At 36.0% G+C, this 20,523-nt stretch overlaps 1 protein-coding gene across 2 annotated transcripts; it reads right to left on the minus strand.

The window, feature by feature from the left end:
- Positions 1–6,867: 6,867 nt before the first annotated feature.
- On the minus strand, positions 6,868–13,183 carry LOC110721470 (Golgi SNAP receptor complex member 1-2-like). Of its 2 annotated transcripts, none has more exons than XM_021900622.1 (6): positions 12,732–13,183; positions 10,380–10,576; positions 9,645–9,734; positions 9,498–9,569; positions 7,258–7,387; positions 6,868–7,124 (listed from the first exon to the last, which is right to left on the minus strand). In XM_021900622.1, exons 1-6 carry the CDS (start codon positions 12,859–12,861, stop codon positions 7,027–7,029), a joined length of 717 nt encoding a protein of 238 aa, XP_021756314.1. In that variant the 5' UTR covers positions 12,862–13,183; the 3' UTR covers positions 6,868–7,026. The 2 variants fall into 2 exon arrangements, with proteins under 2 accessions (XP_021756314.1, XP_021756315.1); XM_021900623.1 differs by having other exon boundaries at positions 10,380–10,590; positions 12,732–12,869.
- Between the last annotated feature and the right edge of the window lie 7,340 nt (positions 13,184–20,523).

The raw sequence follows: 20,523 nt of genomic DNA on the forward strand, positions 1-20,523 counted from the left end.
GATGCATGTCAAGGTATGATAGTCATGTCAAGAAATGTGACCCAAAACATTCCATTTGATGGTTATAGTTAGAATACAAGAAAAGAGAGATCGAGAATCGTGGGGGATTGGAGGAATTGAAATTATATCCAACAGATAATTATGGTGTAATAATTACCCAATTTTGAGGCAGTACAAAAAAGTAGTCCTACAAAAAAATGCTTTTACATTGTTCACGATATGACCATTCATGTCTTCTTCCCCTCTCATAGATACATTATATTACTATGTCAGTTGCTTTATTTGTCATACAATACAAGACACACATCCTCTTGGATTAATTAATTATCTATATCTTTCTATTTTTTCCTCTGTCTTTTTCTTTTACATAATATGGATCGGACTATAATTACATAAATTAGTATTCCATCCTCCTTCAATTGTTTGCTCCAAAACCATATTTTACTTTATTAAACTCTAGTTAGCTGGAATTGATGAGAGATCGGAGAAAGTTGGTGAGATCTAAAGTAATTTTTACGTAGTGAAGTCGTGGTCTCCCATTCATGGTTTCAAACAATTTTTCTACTCCTATCGTTCTTTTTTGTTCATATAAATTGAACAAAAAATACATTTCTATTTTTACTTTTTAAGTAAGAGAGAAAGTTATTTAGTAACATTGGCATAATTATATAATTTTGTGGGACATGTGCTTGAATAAGAAGTGATAAATGTGAATTTTTTTTACTATTAAGGCCTTGTTTAGTTCAACTTATTTTTACTTATTTCAGAAAAAATAAGTTCATATCAGATCAGATCAGAAAAAATAAGTTCAGATCAGAACATCGTTTTATGTGCGGTTTTTTATCGCTAAATATTCTTAATTTCGTAATGAAAAAAATTGTGAAAATTACATATTAATAAACTACGCATTATTACGAATCTAACAAGATTCCACTTGATATATTTTTTCCTTATAGATTATCGTACACTTAAGGTCAAAGTTTGGTCAAATCAGACAATCAGATCAGATCAGACCAGACCAGATTAGATCAGACCAGACCAGATCAGATCAGTAAAAATAAGGTGAACCAAACAAGGCCTAAAAGAACAAAACAAGAGTGAGAAGATAAAAAAAAATAAAAAATTACATCAAAACGAAAAGTGAGAAAATTAGAAAATAAAAAAGAACGGAGGGAATACAAAGGAAAATAAGGCAAAATGTAAGAGATAAAGATAAAATAAGTCGTGTTTTTTTTTTTTTTTTTTTTGTCAACTTCACTTTATTAAAGTTGCATGTGTCTCAACGAAATGACTACAATTTAGGGTTTGTATCAACAAAGCGTAGGAAGATATATGTTCTAAATTTGAAACTAAACCATTATTCAAGCTAACTAATTATGATTCAAGCTAAGGTCTCTAATGGCTTATATAAAAAGAACGTATAAAAATCATTTAATTTTCTTGAAATAAGCTAATCCATAATTTTACACAAAATTCAACTTGTACTACATATATTTTAAAGCAATATTTCTTACATTATCAACTTAATTATACTAGCTTTCAAAGTTTTCCACCGATTTCTAGTTGTGAACTTGTTATTCCCATAATTCCATTCCTGTGTGTTTATATTTTAAGCTGACATATTATTTGTAACCCAATCATGATCACCTCTAGTTTTCAAATTATTATTAATTTTCGCTTTATTAAATTAATATTAATTGTCTCTCAAAATTCACAAATATTGAATTCCATAAATTCCATGCTCTACTAAAAAAAGCACGAAGCAACTCCCTACCATCCTCTCTGAAAAAGATGATGGCCTTTTCAGGCATATAGTAGACTTCGTTTATTTTTACAACTATCACCATCCCTGCCATTTATTCTTATATTTTTTAATTTAATCTTTTTATTTATTTTATATATACAGTAAATATAAAAACAAAACAAAATAAAATAAAATAATTGGGAAAAGCTGAAGATCCTTTGGATTTGGAAAATTACCCTTAAAGGTAAATTGTTCCTCCAATACACAGTTGGTAATGTGAGTTTTTATCCTCTTATGTGGTCCTTGTACTTTAGGTATTACTGTTCATAACCTCTTTTTTCTAATTTTTTTTTACTGCTCTACATTTTATGGTGTCAGCTTTGATTCATTCTTCATTATTCTCCCAAATTAGTATAAGTATTTTTGGTACTCCAATAATAATTATGTTATGATGATGATCAGATTTATATTACTATGAAGGGATCCAAAAATAATTTGAGTTTTCCTTTCTATATTTTTGTTGGGGGCTTTTGCTAATCATATAGTCCTAAGCATTACAATATTTATAAATATTGTTAGAATGATAGTTGTACTTCCAACTCAACCAAAAGTTTAAGCTGATGATTGAGGCTCAGAGATATATTTTATACTCTATCACTCTCCATCACATGAGAGCCTTTGGGCTTGAAATGTGGATGCGCATGGGCCCTCCGCATACTCTGCGCGAAATATTCCACTTGAAAGTGGGGTGGATGAAATTTGAACCCGTAACCTTTGTGTCACGCTGGCTCTGATACCATGTTAAAAAACCAACTCAACCAAAAGCTTAAGCTGATGATTGAGGCCCAGGAATATATTTTATACTCTCTATCATTATATCTAAAAATAAAATAAAATAAAAATAAATTAGAGTGTAAAAAAAAATCCATTATCGCTCCACTTTAATTATAACACTTAGAAAATGACATTTCAAAAACATATTGACTCGATCAACATATAGGAGCCTAAGAAAACATAGATCGATTTGATGATTGGTGATAGGACACATATAACAACCTACATCTTGTACTTCGTATTTAAACTTCAATTAATACTCGTACTAGCTAGACTTAATCATGTAAAGCTTTAGTTGGTTTAAGAGTTGATAACCCTCATAATAACACAAATGTAATAATTTGACTATGAATAATATAGCTCTATAAGTTTTGACAATAGTATTAATTGTTGGTCGGCTTTGAACAGTACACCATATACTAAGTAATAATTAGCAACTCCTTAATATTAGTACGTATTGATAAAAATCAACACTTATACGAGAAAGTACAGAGTGAGTACACCATATAGCTTTGTAAAGCTAAAAGATGGTCAAATTTGTGCATATTTTTAAGTGTAATACCTTCTATAGATTATTAGAGCATTTATACCTAAGCTACTACACTAGCAATATATAGTTGTAAGAGTTAGATAATAGGCAGATAAAATTACCAAAATACCCCTGATTTCCTTTTTAGTGTTCATCCCCATGCATGCTCTTTAACAAGAATCGTAGCTACTCAGTTCATTCTGCAACAATGCATGCTAAAATTAAACAGGAATTCATGCCTTTGTTTGTTTATCTGCAAAAGCAAGCAGTAGTGTAACAGCAAAAATTAATAATTTTTCCAGTACATACATAATAATATTAATATATAAGACACAAATTATAATAAAGTAAGTTTAATAATTAATGTGAACAGAATTGCATATTAAATTTACATATTGACTAAATTATGTCAACAGTTTTTTTTTCTCCTGTGGTGCAGCATCATTAAGACCATGATTGGCTTATATGATGTAATTTAGCCAACATCAAACCCTCTTTTGTTTCAGAATCCTTCTTCTATATTTCCTGATCTTTATTCAGTCAATTTGAAAATTTTCATTTTTTGGATCTTATTGTAACATTTTGCTTCTATAGTGTTCCCTCGTTTTTTGTTTTATTTAATTGTTTTATGCGGATTATCGATTTTTACATTGTGTAGTGCATGTGTCTTATTTTGACTACGCATTGGAGTACTTTTTTTTACTAATTCAAATAAATAAATGTTACTCCATTCAGTGTAAATTATTATTTTCTCCATTTTAGTAATATTGTAACAACTGGACTTTTGCACTATTCATCATGTTTGTTTGACCACAAATTATGATTTATATGTAAATTAAAATGTAGTAATGTGGGGTCTAGTTAGATTCATCTCGTAAAATACTTTCACAATATCAACTTTTTATAAGTTTACTCTTATATAATTATAGATATTTAACATATAAAATGTGCTTTGAAATGCGTAATTTTATCCTTGTTGCAATATTTGTGGAACAGAGGAAAGTCTCAATATATATTTTCAGAATTTATAGCTAATATTTTAAAAGCTTTACATACAAATAATGTGTACATATCGACTTGTAAATTATACCAAATTATGATTCATGCAACCATGCCATACTAATTTAAGAGAAAATTCAGATGATCATATATGTAATTATAATTAAAGCAGAACATGTCTATTGGCCTAGAGAATCATACTTCGTATTTATTATACTACTCAATATATCATGTGCTTTGTATTAAAACTCTTGCACCAAAAAGCTAATTTCACATCAAGAAGTAACAACTAATTTTGCCAAACACGCTCTATGATTCAGAATCTCCCTCCTCAATAATGGTTTATGACATGTTTAATTTGCTAAAGATAAAGAAGAGATGAGGCACAATGACCCATTGTCATCTTCAATCTTTGTCACTCGCATGAAAATTACCAAATTATTGTGGGGTCTAAGTTTTCATACCATCTATTAGATATGAGCTAGTCTTAAACTTAACCACCTTCAATTTGCATATGGTTTGATGCTATTTTCCGAAGGTAATATTATGTGTATTTGTTTTGTACTTGTGTTAAAAAAATTTTGCTACATTCTTAATGTCCTAGATCTGATTTGTCACCCAAGAACTTAAAATTAACTATTTATGTTTCCACCATTATTATTTCTATCTCTTGCTTTTGAACTAAGGATAAGAATTTGGATCTTTGTAGTTTCTCATAAGACAATATGATTTTTAGACAACTGAGGGTCCCAATTTTTTCTATGAAGATAAGTGTATGTAATAGACCATGAGATTCAATTCATTTTTGTGGATACGATTGTTGCAAGAATGAAATCAAAACACTGGGATCCAAGATTATGATAACAGTCCAATCTCACTAGTCTTATTTGATACCAAACATGTAGTTCTTTGTATGAATTGAACACGGTTTTTAATTATGACGACGGCCCAATCTCACTAGCCTTGTTTAGTTTAGTACTAAATTTGTCTCCGGAAAAAGTTGTTATATTTCATATGAGAACACAAGTTCTTGACACATTTAAAGTACTTCATGTCGTACCTTTTAGGCATTTCTTCCTATTGTTGGGCATAATTGCATGACTAGGCATTTAAGGAGAGTAGTGTTGATTTTTGTGGTGGAATGGCCCTTATTACTTGTGGATTCCGGGCATAATCTCGCAATGCATAGCAACATCGGATTGTGCTAGATGAACACGGAGATGAAATTTGGTTTTCAAAGGTGACATTGTAATGCCAATCATTACTACAAGTTGAAGATTTAAGCCTTAGCCCCCTCTATTTTTTTTTTTTTTTTTTTTTTTTTTTATCTAAGATCCACCACTAATTGCTGATTTGCTACTTTATCATATACGCAAGGTTACAACGTTTGGCATGCTAATATTGGCTAATTGTCACAGTTAGACACCACTTGCACACTAGCATCGGTCATATGCACACCACCGATGGGTGAATTGTACACGCTTACATATCTTGAATAAGCCGTCGTTAGGGATGCATCAATTTGATCGGTACTACCCGTTGCTCTCGGGTAACAAGTATTGTAATTTTCGGGGTTCCCTACCCACATGTTAACAATGATGCATTTCATTATAAGAGCTCATAACTTCCATAAAATCTTTGATATCTAAATGTATGGTAACAAGCCAATATCTCGTCTGACCATGACTAGTTTTTTTCCAAATTAAAACATCGGCCACCTGATTTTTGTCCTTTATATCCAACTAATATTAGTAAGAAAATGAACTAATCATTAACTATATGCTTTATATATTAGTCATATCAGATGTTAACATTCCTAGATTATTATTCGTATTAAAGTTATATTGAAAGAGATTGTTCCCAAATTCAAACCACTTGCACCAGAATCCATTTTATATTTCATTATTCTACCAAATTTTTATTGTTGTCCTTTTATACACATGAACAATCTTTGTTGATTAATAAATATACCAAAATAACATAAATGTTTTAAACGAACCAACCAAAACAACTAATTATGAAATGGGGTACTGCTGGGAAAATGTGATGGATAATTTTATTTTTGTGGTAGTAATTAGCTGTTGGAACTATCGATTTCATTATGATGGGCATGTTTAAAATGCTGTAGATATTCCGTGAGTCTGCACGACAAACAAATGGTTATTAAATTGTGTTGATGCATGGTGTACCGATTTCTATATACATCCGGGGCATAGTCGCATGCTGGAGTATTAGCAGATTGGAGAGATCATGCCTACCGGATCAAGGACGTACTAACCAAAATTCTTTGTGAACGTGTTTCCGATGAACCTCCAAAATAAAAGACAATTAGGGCATGCTTGGATTGAGGGAGATGTATTACTAGAGCAATAAAAGTTAAGCTAAGCAAAATGGAAGTAAATAGGAAAGGAGGAGATAGTAATAGACTAATAGTGTGCTTGTAAGAAAAATTATGTAGTGATGGTAAGGTATGAGGTGAAGAAAGAGACTCATTTTGGTGGTAATAGTTACACTAGGGGGAGGGTGTGTAACTATTACCCTCATTTTGAGGGTAATAATTCCTTTATCTCTCTTTTCCTCATGGAACAACTACCTTATTTCATTTGTAAACATCATGCCTCCTACAACGCCTCTAATTACTAATGTTTTTTCAAGTTTGACATTTATTACCCCCTTCATATATTACCCCCAATCCTAGCATGCCTTTAAGGGCAAAAAATAGGGAGAAAGCAAGGAGAAACCCTCTTCTTGATCTGTTCTGTTGGGTTGGGAAATGCCGCTTATATATTTTAACTGTAAAAGTTCACTTGACCTACATATTATCAGCAAGTTACAGAAGCAAAAACAAAAAATCTGCAGATGATAATTGACAATAGCAAATGTATTTTTTTTTTCCTTCCTATTTTCAGAAATGTTACTGTCATTTTGAGAGCCAATAGATAATAAGGAACAAAGTACAAGCGGCGATGACTGCAGAGAGAATGAGTGTATCTCTGGAGCGCTTCCTTCTGATTGAACCTGCACAGTCATATCAAAGATTAGCCCCCTGATTTCATTCTTTTTTTTTCTTTTTTTTTTCCCTGATATCTTTTAAGTAAATTGAGATTTTGCTCTAAGCAAACAAGAGTAGGAAAGTAAATCGTATTTGTACCAAGTAGACCGCGAATGACAGGAAATTTCTCACTTAAAACCTTCACTTTTCCTCCAACATCTCCAAACAATGCCCTCTGAGAGCCTAAAACTGACCTTGTTGCCTGAGCTTGATTTATTACCTCATCTATCTGCAGTGCATAAACAGGCAATATACATTAAACAAAAAAAACATGCTCAATTATACAGAGACATTAACCCAATTTTTTTTGTGGACCACCCCAATCTCTGTCGAAAGTGAGAGGAAATTATTTAGCTCCAAGTAGGCCGCTTGCTCCCTCGTTCCAGAGACTTTATTAATGAAATTTATGGATTTAACATATGATAGAGCAATCAGAGTTAGATAAAATTGAGACGATAGGGACTATGAACTTTGTCACGAGGGCAAGAAACAGCTAATAATGCACTTCATGGACAGATAACAGAATAATCCTATATCCTATTAATCAAATTGAAGAGAGCAGGGAATATAAACATTGTCATGTATTGCAGAAATGAGAAATGAAGGACCAAACTTCAGAACGGAAAAACATAAATAAAAGAAAATAGGACAGAACTGATAAGAACCTTTAAAGTTTACACAAAACATAGATAGATTATTAAATCATTTGGCACTCCACCATTGAGCATTCTGTATGACAAAGAATTAAAAGTTAGATCCCTATTGTGGTCAACTGTAGCTTTGTGGAAACTTTTATTCCCAATGATTAAGGTAATCTGTCCCCAAACATGTCTGATTAGTTGCTGGTCTTCAACTAGATCCTGTCACAAGGACTTCAGCATAAAAATTGAACACTCAAGTACTCAACCATATATAAATTACTAGAGAGGGAAAGATGATTAGGATTCCCAAAACTATCTCCTTCCTAATCAGTGCTAAATTCATCATACAACCTTCAACCCCTATGTCATTAACACTGCGCACTCCCAATAGTCTCACCCAATATCAGTAACTTGGCTTTCATCATGGCAAGTAATAGAATTAAATCTAAAGCAGGGTTTCTTATCACAATATGACCAGAGGTTTACAGTCAGTCCATGAATAAGTTAGCAAATTTGAGATTTCCTTGGACATTGAATAATATGTAGGTTCAAAAACTCAAATTGAATGATATATAATGTATCTTCCTACTCACTGTGAGAAATCCAAAAGGATTTAAAAATGATATTCCTTGAAATCTGTAAGATAACAGTACTCTCCAGCCTCTTATACTTGCTAGGGCCCAATTATCTTGCCTCACAGGGATACATCTAGCAAATGCCTTTAATCCAGCAAGTTGAGAGTTGGCAGTTTGCAATTTCTAACAGACAGCAATGACTACATAAGTTCATTCCCTCCTTATTCAGACCTCACAACTTCACTGTTTACTTGATCCAGAATGCCATATCCTATCCAAATCGTAGAAACAATCTCGCAAGTTGCAACCTCAATATATTACATAATGAACACAAATGATATGGAGTTTCCAATGTGCCCACAAAATTTTAGGCACGACTCCAAGTCTCCAAGTTACAAAAATACTAATGACCAATTGAAAACTAAACAGCTCATCAAGGAAGTAGACAGATCCTGCATTTAACAAGCCGTCTTTCATCATTAATTTCCTTGTGCAGAGGCGGTATTTTTTGTAAAAAATGTGCAGAAAATTCATGATTTAATTTCTCTAAGATTTGTAAACCAATGACCTTCCAACCTCTTTTCCATCTGCCTCCCACTTGCTTAACGTTCATTGAGTCATAGCTTACCAGCTTCTTAACCTTCTTTTGCTCAACAATCAATAAATTGATTAAAATACTCATTGAGATGAATCAAACAAGACCCCATATGACAATGTTTTTTCTTATATATTAAGAATAAATTTGAAGATTCTCTCAAATTATGAATAGTTGAAAGATTCTAATATGGAACATCAAAAAGAAACAGAGTGAGTATTTGGTAAGAGACTTTGAAATTTTGAAGAAACTGCAAGAAATCATAAATGCAAAAGTCTTTTAGAGCTTACAATGAGCCTTTTTAGCATATAATTAAGTTCAGACTCCCTGTCAAGTTGATCATTTCCAAATAATCTCGCAACAACAAAAAAATTTGTTCAAATTGCTAAGATTTTCAAAGATAATCAGGGGCATAGTATGAATAGTGGCTACTGGCTAAGTCTACCACGCTGCATTTTATACTTTCTGCAGTAACTGTTTTATATAGATTAAAAAAAATGACATTATCCTTAAAATTGAGAGGCTTACATGAGATATACTTCCATGAATTGCGCCTCTTTCTCGCAGCAACTGCGCATTAGGAGCCATAGTCCCTGATGCCTGCATGAAGGTAAACATGAGATATACAATCAATGATGCAAAATTAAGTCATGAACTATTATCAAGATTGCTCACCTTATACTCACTAATATCATCTCTCACTGAACTAAGAAGCTCTGCGTGTTCCTTCATTGAACTTATATTTCCTTTGATACGCTTGAACTCCTTTAAGCATGGAAAAAAAATATTCAGTGAATGAAGCCTATAATAGCTCATAGAACAAGGAACCGTAGTACAAGCCTCACAACATAAAAAATTTAAATAAAAAAAAATAAAAAAAATAAAAAGATGCTGGCGTTGTTTGCATAAATAAAAAGAGCCATTACATGAAGTAGAATCAAAAAATAAGATTTCAGAATAAAAGATAAATGTTCCTTGTTGCCCTAAGGCAGACCAGTGAGCACATTTATAAAAAACAATAATACCGCGCAATGCAAGCAAACTTATGATATGCTTGGAAAGCAAAGATGAAGGGACAAGGAAAATGATTACATAAATCTACATCCCCTTCCTTTCTCTTCAAATCATCTTATCCAAACACACAAGGCTACAGGTGTACTATGTATTTACAAATCAAGTGGAAGTCAACTCTGAGGAACATCTATTTCAGTTCGTTTTCTTCAATGCAAACATGGATGCAATTTCAGAATTCGACACTTTATAAGCCATGCCCTGTGCGGATCCACATGAAACTAAGAAACTTTACCAGTTCAATGTTCACAAAAGCATTCCATGTCAATAAACGATATTGCCTTCATATTGGACAACCAGCCAAACAATAATTCAGTTGTAACAGAAAATAATTAATACCTGGGTAAACTCATGAAGTATGTCTCGGTGTCTTGCCAGTTTTTGAGTTACCGACGTCGTGGGAGCAGCTGATGCAGCACATCTGCCCATTGAATCATTTATGTCTACTAGCTTTTCAAGTAAAGACTGGATTTCCATTTCCATAGACTTCCATGACCTGCTGGAGCTCACTGTTGGTGATCCAGTATCCGCATAACCTAATTCCATGACACTATGCTCAGAAAACAGAGGGAACCACCATGAATTCTACATTAGAGTTGAATTTAGAACATGAAGAAACAGCATACACCTGTGTACTCTAAATTTTGAGTCCTAACATAGTAGAATCATGAGGTTATAAATAGAAAATTTTGATCCCTTCTCCCACCTCCTCCATAATTTGATCCCTTCTCCCACCTCCTCTCATAATAGAATGAATCCTTCACATATAGCCTTTCTAAATTCCAATTTTCTGACTTCCATGGGTGAGGTCTTCAACAGGGTTGATACAGATTTGTTGTTTCTTATGAAACCCTAAACATGTCCCTCTCTCCCCTGCTCCAATAATCTCTCCACTGTAACGTAAGCCCTTCATCAAGTTTGTAAATTTATACTGAATCAATACATCTGAACATGCAAATGTAGCACCATATACAACAAGGTGAAAGCTACACACACATAGAGATATACAGTGTGTACATGCTAGAGAGAGAGAGAGAGAGAGAGAGAGAGAGAGAGAGAAACGCCAAAAGTTTGCACCTCTAGCAAAATCTAATAAAATCCTAGATCAATTCATGGCAAAGAACTTACAGATGTTGCAGTACACTAGCCTGTCAAAGTTTCAAACAGATAACAATCATGAAATTGTGCAAGGTTCATGGTGCAGAAACTGATGCAAACTTTCACTTTACATTTTCCTCTTTTGGGTAGTGATCGAAAGCCCAAAAAGAGGATATAAATATCAAAATAGAGAAAGCTTTATAAAAGGGGGCTAAAGAGAGGGGGGGGGGTGGAATCATGCAAGTAAAAACACAAAAAAGTTTGAGAAAACCTTAACAAAGGAAATAATACAGTTTGCAAAACACATTAATTTAGGAACCTAAAATAAAACAACATAGTATATATATTTAAAGTCGTGACATGTCCTCAGCTCAGATTTTCTCCCTCCACTCCGCCCTATCCAACACCAAGTTTCCTCAATAGTCAATTCCAAAAGACCCATATCACTCTTAATCACCCCCCAAGTTTTCTTAGGTCCACACTTCACAATCCCATCAAATTGAAAAGGTTTGTAGGGATTAAGCCCACAAGAGAATTCCAAAGAAAAGTATCTTGAGTAAAAGCATGCCTCCTGGAACTGAAACTACAAGCGCATTTACTGGGGTTTTTTTTTTTGGGAGGGGGGGGGGGGGGGGCAGCACAAGATTACTTATGCAGTATAAATGGGGGGAAAAGCTACACAAAAGAATATGAGATTATTGAGATTCTAAATGAAGAAGACTAGACAGAAATACTTGTAGGAGTGGATCTTGGTTAGTAATTAAACAAATCATTTGCACTTTTAAGCACTTCAAATTGAAAGATATTTCTAATTGATGTCATCATTCCACCAAATCAAATACCCCATGTCATGCAATTAAAGTCTAGTAGTGAATAGAAATAAATCTTCATTCCAACCATAAAAAAAAGTCAGATCCAATCCTCTCGGCACCTTCCTCATTTTGACATTTCCAACACTTCCAGTATTTTAAGAGTAATTCTATCATCAATACTTTACTTATATCCAAGTCCACACTTCTAGCAACATTAAATAGCTCCTACTTAAATTAAATCAGTCATTCAACAACAAGATCGCCTTACCCACAATCTTTACACCTTATTCTTATCCCAATGCCATCAGCACCTTCACCGATACCGGTTGGGCTGTGGGTTACAGCAGCATTATCCTTCAACCGCCTTCTACGGCGCCAAAATCAAGACACAAACCACAGATTTCAATAGTTCACCCGGTACCGAAACAAACTAAACACCGATAACATCACACCCACAATGTTCTTTCCCCAATGCAGAAATCACCATCTAATATAAAACAGTCAGTGTTCTTTTCTTCTGATCAAAATTCACTGCCCACAAAACTAATGAACCAAATTGGTAACTAAATGATCTTTAAATACACCTAATTGCCCTAATTATAAACAAACAACACCAATTTATACAAAAACAAACTAACTACTCAAAAAATCATGAGCATAAATTAATACAATAATCAACATCTGAAATGTAGACCCATTAAAACCCAATTCCTAATTAATCAAATCAAAATGTTAAAAACAACAAATACCCAGAAAAATTAGAATAAAAGAATAAGGTTACCTTGGGTAAAACGAGCACCAAGCTTAGCATAAGAAGAAAGCTTAACATCAAGATCACCTTCAATCTTCCGGGCTTCTTTTCGGAGCTCTTCCCACCCAGATTCCTGCAACTCCATACTCAGATCCGACATCCTACCCACCTGACCCGATTAACACAACCCACCCGACTAAATTTGGGAATTTTGCAACTTTTTTGGGGATAATTTTGATTGTGGTGACTTAGTGAGTTAGTTGATTTTGTTGGGTGTTTCTTAATTGTTGTTAATGGAGGTTTTTCAGTGGGTTTTTTTTTTTTTTTTAAAGAAATTAATTTTTCCAATTTAAGAGTGTGATCTACTGATCTATGATCAAGCTGGGAAAAATGGAGAGAGAAAAACAGGATCTGAATTCTGAAGTTTACAGGTTGAGTCTTGAGTGTTGTTTGAATTGGGCTGCTAGCCTGTTAGGCCTTTGGGCCTCCTGTTTCTCTTTGATAGGAGAGTCGGAGAGAGAAGTAATTTGCATAAAGTAGGAAACTTATACCTAGTATAAGTGTTGTTTGACTATATTTTATTAATGAAATTCTTTTCTTCTTGTAAAAAAAATATTATACTTTATCGTTTCATGCACTATATCTCTGTGTCTGAAAGTAACAATTACGATTTACACGTAATATAAGGCAATTGGAGAGAGTGTTGATTTGGTCTTTTTTTTATTTATTTTTTTTACGATAAGATACGAGGGGGTCTCCCACCCTATCACAGGAATGGGGAGATGAAGATAGAACCCCCAACCACTTGGGAAGGGGGGGATGGAGGGACTAACCATCCCTCCATCTCCTATGTCCTCTGTTGATTTGGTGTATACGTGAAAGAAAAAGGCACACGACAAGAGCAACTGTGTAAAACAAAAGGTGAGTACTTAGGTGTAAAAAAAAATGTGTGAATGAAGTAATAAGAGATTAAGAGTGCATAGAATGGAGTAAAAGAGGTTCACGAAAAATGCAATAGAGTGAAAGTCTTAATATTGTAACTTTTTGAAATAGGCAAAAATGAAAAGGGTTGAGATCTTATAGCTACGAAGCAGTATATGTTTATCTGAAACTTTGATATTCATCATACTCTACATCTCATGACGACAACAATAATAATGCATTATTAGCAATAAGAGGTTTATTGTGAAAGTAAAAAAAAAAATGTTGAGAATTGTGGAACCGTAAACACGAACAATATACAAGATTTAGGAAAAAATAGAACATGAACCTTCACTAATCAATTAATTATTAACAACCCTCAAAACATCCCTTGAATTACAATTATAACAAAAGAAAGCAACGGGTTGTACATTAGCCAATTAAGCTAATATATTGACTTGGTAATGGAATCTAAGACAATAAAGAGCAATGACATTTATGTTGTGCGACAGCGGAAGCAAAGGTCGAAAACAAACAAGAAAACAATAAAGAAATTCAATGCAAACAATAAGAACAACACCAAGAATTTACGTGGTTCACTATCGATGTGATAGCTACGTCCACGGGCACCGAGATCGAATGATTTCACTATAAACTGCAAAGATTACAAAGATGATTCTTGTATTTCTCAAGAACGGCTCTCACTCTGTCTCTCTTCACCCTAATACTGATATTAGGGAGGTTTTATATTAATCCCTAATTAAAAGATACTTGGGCAAAAAGATAATAAAATAAGATAACCTAAAACCGCAAAATCCGCGTTCCGTATTTTTCCTTCTCCGCCCGGTCAGACCGGGCAAGGTCTGCCCGATCGGGCGCGAGAAGAAAACTCCATACGAATGCTTCAACGTATCCAACCCCCACCGCCCGGTCAGACCGGGCAAGGTCTGCCCGATCGGGCGAAGGCTCGCCCGGTCGGGCGAAGGCTCGCCCGGTCGGGCGCGAGAGCAGCTTCTTCAACGAATTTGCCAGGCACCTCTTCTTCTTCCGCCCGGTCAGACCGGGCAATGTCCGCCCGATCGGGCGGACAAAGCTACGAAGTACGAGTCACCTAATATACTTATCAACAATCTCCACCTTGACGAGAACTCGTAGTCAGCAAACGACCCCATCAAGACATAGTGAAAAAACATCTCAAGCCAAACCCGATGCAGGACTCATGCATAAGCCATACATCCCGATAAGTCTTCAACCAAGACCCATCACATACTCGTCTCCAAGTATAACAACTCATAATGCTCCACCTGCATCACAAGCCCCGGGCAAGCTCCACCTTAATGCCAACACACCTACACCAGGAGCTCCCCAACTTCGCCCCTCAGGGCCTACTACATCACGTAGTAATCAATATTTAGCAAGTCTAAGCAATGTTTAAACTTGCTAAACGGAACAGGCTTAGTGAAGAAATCAGCCGGGTTGTCAGCAGTCCCAATCTTCTTCACCTTAATCCTCTTGTCAGTACGTAAGAAATGATACCTGACATCAATGTGCTTCGTCCGATCATGGTGTACTTGATCTTTAGCTAAGCAAATCGCACTTAGACTATCACAATACACTGTAGCAAAATCCTGTGCAATACCCAGTTCACCTACTAGGCCTTTGAGCCAAATAGACTCCTTAGCTGCAGAAGTTAAAGCCATATACTCAGCTTCAGTAGTTGACAACGTAACTGATGACTGCAATGTAGACTTCCAACTAACCACAGAACCACCCAAAGTGAACACATAACCAGTCACAGACCTCCTGGTATCCACATCAGCTGCATAATCAGAATCACTGTACCCAGTGACCAAGCATTCCTTATCATTCCCGTACACAAGACCAATATCAGCTGTCCCTCTCAGGTAGCGAAAAATCCTTTTCACCCCTTGCCAGTGTTCCCTCCCAGGTCGAGCCATAAACCTGCTTACAACACTAACGGCATGCGCAATATCCGGCCTAGTACAGACCATAGCATACATCAAACAACCAACCGCATTTGCATATGGAACTCTAGACATATAAGACAACTCCTCCTCTGATTGAGGTGACATAGACAAAGACAACTTACAACTAACAGTAGTTGGCGTACTTATAGGCTTCGATTTTTCCATCCCAAAACGAGACAAAATCTTTTCAATGTAGCTTTTCTGAGTCAAGAAAAGCTTACCTCTAGCCCGATCCCTGTAGATCTCCATACCCAAAATCTTCCTAGCTGCACCCAAGTCTTTCATGTCAAACTCCGAGTTAAGCATCTCCTTTAATCTAGCAATATCAGATTTATTCTTTGTGGCAACCAACATGTCATCAACATATAACAAAAGATAAATCATGGAACCATTATCCAGCTTACTATGATACACACAGCAATCATATGAATTCCTGTCAAAACCTTGTGAAACCATAAAAGAATCAAACCTTTTGTACCACTGTCGGGGGGATTGCTTAAGTCCATACAATGACTTTAGCAATCTGCAGGCATAGTGTTCCTTTCCAGGAGCTTCGAATCCTTCGGGCTGCTTCATCAGAATCTCCTCCTCCAAATCGCCATGAAGGAAAGCCGTTTTAACATCCAACTGCTCCAGCTCAAGATCAAAATGTGCTACAATTGACAATAACACACGGATAGAAGTATGTCGAACCACAGGTGAGAATATCTCAACAAAATCAACCCCTTCTACCTGACTGAACCCCTTAGCAACTAGCCTAGCCTTAAAACGTATTTGCTCAGTTTCCGACAACCCTTCTTTCTTCTTGTAAATCCATTTACAACCCACAAGCTTCCTCCCTTCCGGTACCTTTACCAGTTCCCACACTCTGTTCTTGTAAAGAGACTGCATCTCTTCACCCATTGCGGCAAGCCATTGCGCAGACTCACTACAACTAATTGCTTGTTTATATGTGGCAGGTTCAAATGACTCTACATCATCAGCTACACTCAATGCATAACCTGTCATCGCATCAACACAGCAATTTCTTCCCTCCATCTCTTCAATCAATCTAACAGGCTTCTTGATAACTCGTTTAGGCATCTCAAGAATGGTGTCAGGTTGACTAGATGACCCCTGATTAGATTGCTCCACCTCATCCCCAGAGTTAGAATGAGTAGGAGTAATCTCAGGTTCAGGAGTACCCGGCACTGGAACATCAGCATCATCATCAATATATTGTACCCGAGGTAAATCAGCAATGGTAGACTGATGTACCTCAAGTACCCCATCTGTCTGTAATAAATTGTCTCCTTCCCTTCTCAAATCTGAAATCTCTGCATTTTTAATTGAATACATGGTGTTTTCATCGAAAGTAACATCCCTACTAAGAATGACCCGACCCTCCGAAGGTGAAAAAATTCTAAACCCCTTCACACCATCCCCGTACCCAACAAAACACCCCTTCTTGGCTCGTGGATCCAGCTTACCCTCAATAACATGATAATAAGCAACACAACCAAAAATCTTCAAATTCGAAAAATTAGGCAACTTACCACTCCAGATCTCAAACGGAATCTTGGAATCAATTCCAGAATGAGGACCCCTATTAATGACATAACAAGCTGTTAACACAGCTTCACTCCAGTACCTCCTCCCAAGCCCTGCATTAGAGAGCATGCATCGAACTCTCTCTAGCAGTGTCTGATTAACCCGTTCTGCTACACCGTTCTGCTGTGGTGTCTTCCTGACAGTATGATGCCGACCTATACCCTCATCTGCACAGAACTGATTAAACTCGTCTTTGCAAAACTCTAGCCCATTGTCCGTTCGTAGCTTCTTGATCTTCCTTCCTTGTCGATTTTCCACCAAAGCTTTCCATTGCTTGAAAACTTTGAAGGCCTCATCCTTTGACTTAAGCAACCTAAGCCATGTGTATCGGGACTTGTCATCAACAAATGACACAAAATAGTGGTAACCTCCCATACCTTCAACTCTAGATGGACCCCAGCAATCTGAATGGATATAATCGAGCACTGCATCAGTAATGTGAGCACCCTTGCTGAACTTTGACCTGTGTTTCTTACCAAACACACAATGCTCACAAAATTCAAGGTTGGCAACCTTGACCCCGGATAGAAGACCCCTCTTGGACAATAGCTGCATCCCCTTCTCCCCCATATGACCAAGCCTCATGTGCCAAATCTTAGTCATCTCCTGGTGAGATACAGATGCGCAAACCGCAGAACTAGGCAGTGTAACACCCTCAAAAACATAGAGGGTGTTCCTTTTGATACCCTTAAGTACCAACTCAGAACCTCTGAAAATACACAACTCCCCATCTGAAAACACACCATTGTACCCCAATTCATCCAGGGTACCCAATGAAATCAGATTCTTTCCTAAAGCAGGAACATGCCGTACATTAGTCAAAGTTAACCTCCGCCCATCAACAGTCCTCAACCTCATGGAACCAATACCTGTGACCTTACATGGAGCATTGTTACCGACTATAACCATACCCCCATTGCGAGGTTCATATGTATCAAACCAATCTCGACGTGGACACATATGGAACGAACACCCTGAATCTAGAACCCAGTTATCAGATAAATCATCAGACCTAGCAGAACTGACTAATGCTAAATCTTCCTCTGAATTATAGCTCTCATTCGGTTTCTCTTCAACTACAGCAGCCTGGGACTTGTTTTTCCTCACCGGACAATTATTCCTAAAGTGACCCGGTTCTTTACAGTAATAACATGTTTTAGTAGTAGTTTTACTAGATCCATCCTTGCCGTTTCCAGCACCCGACCCAGCATTGTTCCCCTTGTTAAACCCCTTATTCTTTTTAGACTTTCCGGACTTAACAAACAACCCACTACCATTATCCCCATTATCACTCGTAGCTTTCATTCTGAGTTCCCTAGTATGAAGTGCTGCCTTCACTTCTTCTAAGGTTATAGAATCCTTACCAACAACAAAAGACTCTACAAAATTCTCAAAGCTAGACGGTAGAGATACAAGTAAAATCAACGCAGCATCCTCATCATCAATTTTAACATCTAAATTACGTAAATCAAGCAAAATAGAGTTAAGTTTTTCTAGATGTTCCCGTAAGGAAGTACCTGACTGCATCCGGAGGCTAAACAACCGCTGTTTCAGTAATAATTTGTTGGTCAACGACTTAGTCATATACAATGACTCCAGCTTCAGCCACAATCCAGCCGCCGTTTCCTGATCAGCAACCTCCGTGATGATTTGATCATCAAGACTAAGTAATATGGTAGAGTGTGCCTTCTCTTCCATAACTTCTAACTGCGAGTCAGTCGGTCCGTCTCCTGACTCCGAAGTAGTACTCTTTGGAGCCAACGGACGCCATATCTGCTGTTGTTTTAACAGAGCCTTCATCTTAATTTGCCATAGCCCGAAACTATTTTTCCCGGTAAACTTCTCAATTCTTATTGTTGAATCTCCTGCCATTGTTATCTTCAAGAAACTCTCCAAGGATTGAACCTGAGCTCTTGATACCAATTGTTGTGCGACAGCGGAAGCAAAGGTCGAAAACAAACAAGAAAACAATAAAGAAATTCAATGCAAACAATAAGAACAACACCAAGAATTTACGTGGTTCACTATCGATGTGATAGCTACGTCCACGGGCACCGAGATCGAATGATTTCACTATAAACTGCAAAGATTACAAAGATGATTCTTGTATTTCTCAAGAATGGCTCTCACTCTGTCTCTCTTCACCCTAATACTGATATTAGGGAGGTTTTATATTAATCCCTAATTAAAAGATACTTGGGCAAAAAGATAATAAAATAAGATAACCTAAAACCGCAAAATCCGCGTTCCGTATTTTTCCTTCTCCGCCCGGTCAGACCGGGCAAGGTCTGCCCGATCGGGCGCGAGAAGAAAACTCCATACGAATGCTTCAACGTATCCAACCCCCACCGCCCGGTCAGACCGGGCAAGGTCTGCCCGATCGGGCGAAGGCTCGCCCGGTCGGGCGCGAGAGCAGCTTCTTCAACGAATTTGCCAGGCACCTCTTCTTCTTCCGCCCGGTCAGACCGGGCAATGTCCGCCCGATCGGGCGGACAAAGCTACGAAGTACGAGTCACCTAATATACTTATCAACAATTTATAATTTATAATTTTCTTACCCCCAATGTCAACTTTGTTGATTTTTGTGCTTCCTACTATACCGAATCCTCTAATTCAAATGAGGTCGATTAATGTACAGTTTTAATTTATTATAGCTGTTTTTCTTACTTAACAATCAAATTTATTATTGCTCTGTATACTATTAATAGTTACGTATATGGAGTAACAATTAGTCACCTCTTATTACAATATTGATTTGTGATTAGTGTTTAATTTCAATACTTGCTACTTCAATTGGTGGGGAGAAAATAAACAACAATTGCAAGTTTGTTGCAAATAATTTCACGTTTGCTTAAAATTATGTCATGTTTTTCTGTCAAATTAAAAAAAAAAAAAAACATGTCATACTTCGTATTTTCTAACTAAGAACCTTCGAGGGATTATGTCCGTACGAATTTGGAGAATATTAAACAAAATAATTGTAAACATTCATTTTTAATTTTTTTTTTAAGGGACTTAAGAATATGCGGCTATAAGTATAACCATAAGTACAATTAAGCAAGTACGGCACGTACGTGAGAGAGTGTGACAACATCACAAGTGGATACAACGAAAATATATTAATCCATGTGGTTTGACAAAGTAAAAATTCGTAAAAAAATTAAACTCCAATTTTCTTCCTTAATTTTTTTATTTATTTATGGTGTAATTAATAAACCTTTGATTGTTGATACAATTTCAGAAAGCTCACCTTATTTTTATTATGGGAAAATTGTAAACTAATAATCCCACCTTTAGTGAGTCTTCTATAAACAATCCCACAT

Source organism: Chenopodium quinoa, unplaced genomic scaffold, assembly GCF_001683475.1.
Source record: "Chenopodium quinoa cultivar QQ74 unplaced genomic scaffold, ASM168347v1, whole genome shotgun sequence".
NCBI classification, from domain to species: Eukaryota; Viridiplantae; Streptophyta; class Magnoliopsida; order Caryophyllales; family Amaranthaceae; genus Chenopodium; species Chenopodium quinoa.